General features: G+C 39.6%; 1 protein-coding gene across 1 annotated transcript; it reads left to right on the top strand.

The window, feature by feature from the left end:
* The first annotated feature begins 452 nt into the window (after window positions 1-452).
* On the top strand, window positions 453-845 carry LOC148954735 (protein CFDP2-like). The gene has a single exon (XM_089086481.1). The coding sequence runs from the start codon at window positions 453-455 to the stop codon at window positions 843-845; it is 393 nt and encodes a 130-aa protein (XP_088942607.1).
* The last annotated feature ends 3,046 nt before the right edge of the window (window positions 846-3,891 follow it).

Raw genomic sequence — 3,891 nt, 5'->3', positions numbered from 1 at the left:
CTGGTATGTTAATAAATTGAGAAGAAGTAACTTAGTCAATCTGGATATATCTCAGTTAAGGATGGGAACGGAGCCATAATTAGTTATTAGGAAAGAGATAAAAAGACAGGGGCAGAAATTTTGAGAATGTGTTAAACCGGGATAGAGTTGCAGGAAAAGATAAAGAGGAAAATGATAGTTTATTATACCTTAGAAGTGAAGGAAGATTTTTCTGTATGAGGCAGAATTAGCGACATCAATAAAAGGATTGAAAAATAATAAAGCCCCTTGTGCTGACAGTGTGGTAAATGATTATCTTAAATATGGTAATTCGGAGGTTAAAAATCTTCAGAAATCAGAACACTTTAATATTCAGCGGCCAAAAAACACGATGAAAAACTGGAGGGGCCTTAGTCATTTCAAAACATGTGGCAAAATCACTGATTAGCTGGAAACCCGTGAGCAACCGCATTATGACTGCTCGATTCCATGAGAAAAATGCCAAAATTACCCTGGTTGCATGCTATGCACCCACTAACGAAGCCACAGACGATCAGAACAAGACGATATACAATAAACTGACATCTGTCCTTAAAGATTTACCCAGACACGATATTCTGTGTGCTATGGGGGATTTCAATGCAAAGGTTAGCAACGACAGAGACTGTTTTGTCAAAGTCCTGGGCAACCAGGGTCTTGGAGAACGCAACGAAAATGAAAAGTTGCTTATTGAATTGGCTCAGTCCTTTCGCTTTGCTGTTGGCATCACTCTCTTCGCCCATAAAGATATACGCAAGTACTCCTGGACTTTACCTGATGGACACATTAAAATCCAGATGGACATCTTTCTGATTAGTAAGAAGTAGCAGTCGCTATGTAATGTACGCACATTTAGAGGCTCTGATATCTTCTCTGACCATAGCCTTATGGCTGCAAAAATCAAAAATCAAAACGTTGTCGAACCCAAAAAAGGTGAGAACAACTAAGCAACGATCCTTTGACAGTGATAAACTGAGTGACCTAGAATTCCGGTTACAGTTTATGCTGAAACTGACCAGCAGGTTTGTAAGCCTGGATCTGCTGTGAGATGAAACTCCTGTGGCAGATTGGATTGCTATCAATGACACTGCCTACGAAACAGTTGATATCAAAAAGTTGAAAAAGATGAATGGATCTCCGTCAAATCGTGGGATCTGATCGAGAAGAGGGCTGAGAAGAAGAAATTACTTCTCATCACTCTCTTCCCTGATGCGAGCCACCCTCTTGAACTAGAGTTTGTTATGCTTGATAGGGCTATAAAGAAGAGCATCCGCGCTGATAACCGTCGTAGTGTTGAACAGAAAGCTCAGAAATCTGTAGAAATCAGCAGCTAGAAATATTAGTGAAAAAGCTTTATGTTTAATAGAAGGAAGAAGGGGCTTGTAAAATCATTATCTGAGTGATGGATCATATGGAAACAAGATGAATGTAAAGGAAGTGGAGAAAGCATTAAAATGTAAACTAAAAAGGTGTGAAGTGGAGACCATGGATAAAATTGCTGAGGATATGGAAAATGCAGCTTGACGGCATAATAATAAAATATCGTACTGGTATGTTAATAAATTGAGAAGAAGTAACTTAGTCAATCTGGATATATCTCAGTTAAGGATGGGAACGGAGCCATAATTAGGATGGGAACGGAGCCACAATAAACTGACATCTGTCCTTAAAGATTTACCCAGACACGACATTCTGTGTGCTATGGGGGATTTCAATGCAAAGGTTAGCAACGACAGAGACTGTTTTGTCAAAGTCCTGGGCAACCAGGGTCTTGGAGAACGCAACGAAAATGAAAAGTTGCTTATTGAATTGGCTCAGTCCTTTCGCTTTGCTGTTGGCATCACTCTCTTCGCCCATAATTCTTGAACAGAAAGCTCAGAAATCTGTATAAGCTGTAAGACTGATAGAATCTTGATCAATGTACTGCCACACCAGTAAGAGCGTTGGAAAACTTCCAAAGACAGACGGAACGTCAAAGATTAGTTTGGATTACTTCTTACTGATCCTGATAAAGTGAACGAAGCCTGGGCGACACATTTTTAAAAGTAATCAAATAGAACACCACCTGATGATCCTCAAAATATACCAGACACGCCATTTCTAAATCTAGGCTTCGGTATCGAAGCACCCTCTGTTGGCGAGATACCAAAAGTGGCTAAGAAGATGAGGTCTGGAAAGTCCAATGGGGAAGATAGAATTGTGGCTGAAACTGTTAAATGCTCAGTAGATGCATGCACAGCCATATGGACCACGTTCTATCTATAATTTAAAGAACAGAAGAAATTTGTAATGATTGGACAAAGAGCACTCTCGTCAAAATATTCAAAGAAGGTGACGCTGCAGAGTTTGAAAACTGGAGAGGTATCAGCCTTTTGTACAAGGTTGTGTACAACGTATTTTGACAAGGGTGAAACAATGCCGTGTGCTATCACCACTACTATTTATACTCATCATTGATTATATTTTCCTAACCTGCGACGATTATGAAATACCGTTGATTTTAGATTGAAGCTATCAAGTATTTTGCAGGTTGCATAGATTGCATCAAAATATGGCTATTTGTAGACAAAGGAAAATCCAAGACAGATAATCCAAGTAATTGAGAGGCAAATGTTTCAATGGCTGGGGTACGGTTAAATGGCGGGAGTATGCATGGCTCTCTTATTGGACACATATTTGTTTGTTAGATTTTGGAAAGGTATCTCCAATACTATGGTATTTCTGATAAGCTCATCACTGAATCACAGAAGCCTTCTGGAAAGAAACAGAATGCTGTGTCAAAACAGTTGACGGGAATACCTGTTCAATTCAATTCAATTTTGACATATTTTAACAAGGGTGAAACAAGGTTGTGTGCTAGCACCACTGCTATTTATCCTCATCATTGATTATATTTTACTGACCTGCAACAAATATGGAATACCACTACTACTAGCAACTGACCACAGCACCAAGCCACCTGAGGCCAACACAGCTACGCACGCTCCTCCTCCATCTCATTCTATTCACAGCGTCTTTTTTACACCCTCCCAGGAAGCTTCCATTTCCTTTAAATCTTTCTTTATGACATCCTCTCACCCCAGATATGGACGACCTTCTTTCCGTTTAGCCCTAGACAGTTGGCCAAAAAGGACAATCTTCGGCAATCTGTCATTCATCATCCGTACAACGTGTCCTAGCCACCTCAATCTTTCTTTCATTGCAGCCCTAGAAAGCGGTATTCAACCATATTTTTCGTACAGACTACTGTTTAAAATACGGTCAGTCAGCCGGGTATCCAGAACAATCCGTATGCAATATCTCTGGAAAATATCTAACAAATATTCATCCGCTTTTCGGAGCACCCATGCTTCAGAGCCATGTTTGACCACTGTCATCACTGTAGCTTCTAATATTATAATCTTGGTTTGCAGACTTATCTTCCTATTCTTCCAAACTTTTTTTAACTGTGAAAAAAAAATGAAAAAGAAACATAGAATCCAATCAGATAATAAGAAACTCGGTGATATTAATTACGCTGACGATATTGTACTCCTAGAATCCTGCAAAGAAAAGCTTCAGCAGTCTTTTAACCAAACATTAATACACACACTGGATTTCCACTCGACCTACGATGCAAAAGCCAGATGATTGAGCAAGTCAAAGTTTTCAAGTACTTAGGAAGTACCATCCACAATTCAGGATCGTATCAATGAGAAGTCAAGCTAAGAATCTGCCGTGGCTAATACATCTTTCAGGAAAATGTCTCAAATTTAGATCAGCCAGAAGTTCTCTCTCAGACCCAAGCAGAGGTTGTTGATCAGCAACGTCCTCTCAATGCTTTGCTATGGCTCTGAAGCTTAGCTCACAGAAAAAATACTTGAAAAGAAACTC

This window comes from Artemia sp. Qi Xiang Cuo, chromosome 3 (assembly GCF_049724085.1).
Source record: "Artemia sp. Qi Xiang Cuo chromosome 3, ASM4972408v1, whole genome shotgun sequence".
In the NCBI taxonomy this organism is placed as follows: domain Eukaryota; kingdom Metazoa; phylum Arthropoda; class Branchiopoda; order Anostraca; family Artemiidae; genus Artemia; species Artemia sp. Qi Xiang Cuo.
The sequence above is the reverse complement of the archived record's forward strand: the minus strand, read 5'-3'. Positions and strand labels throughout refer to the sequence as shown.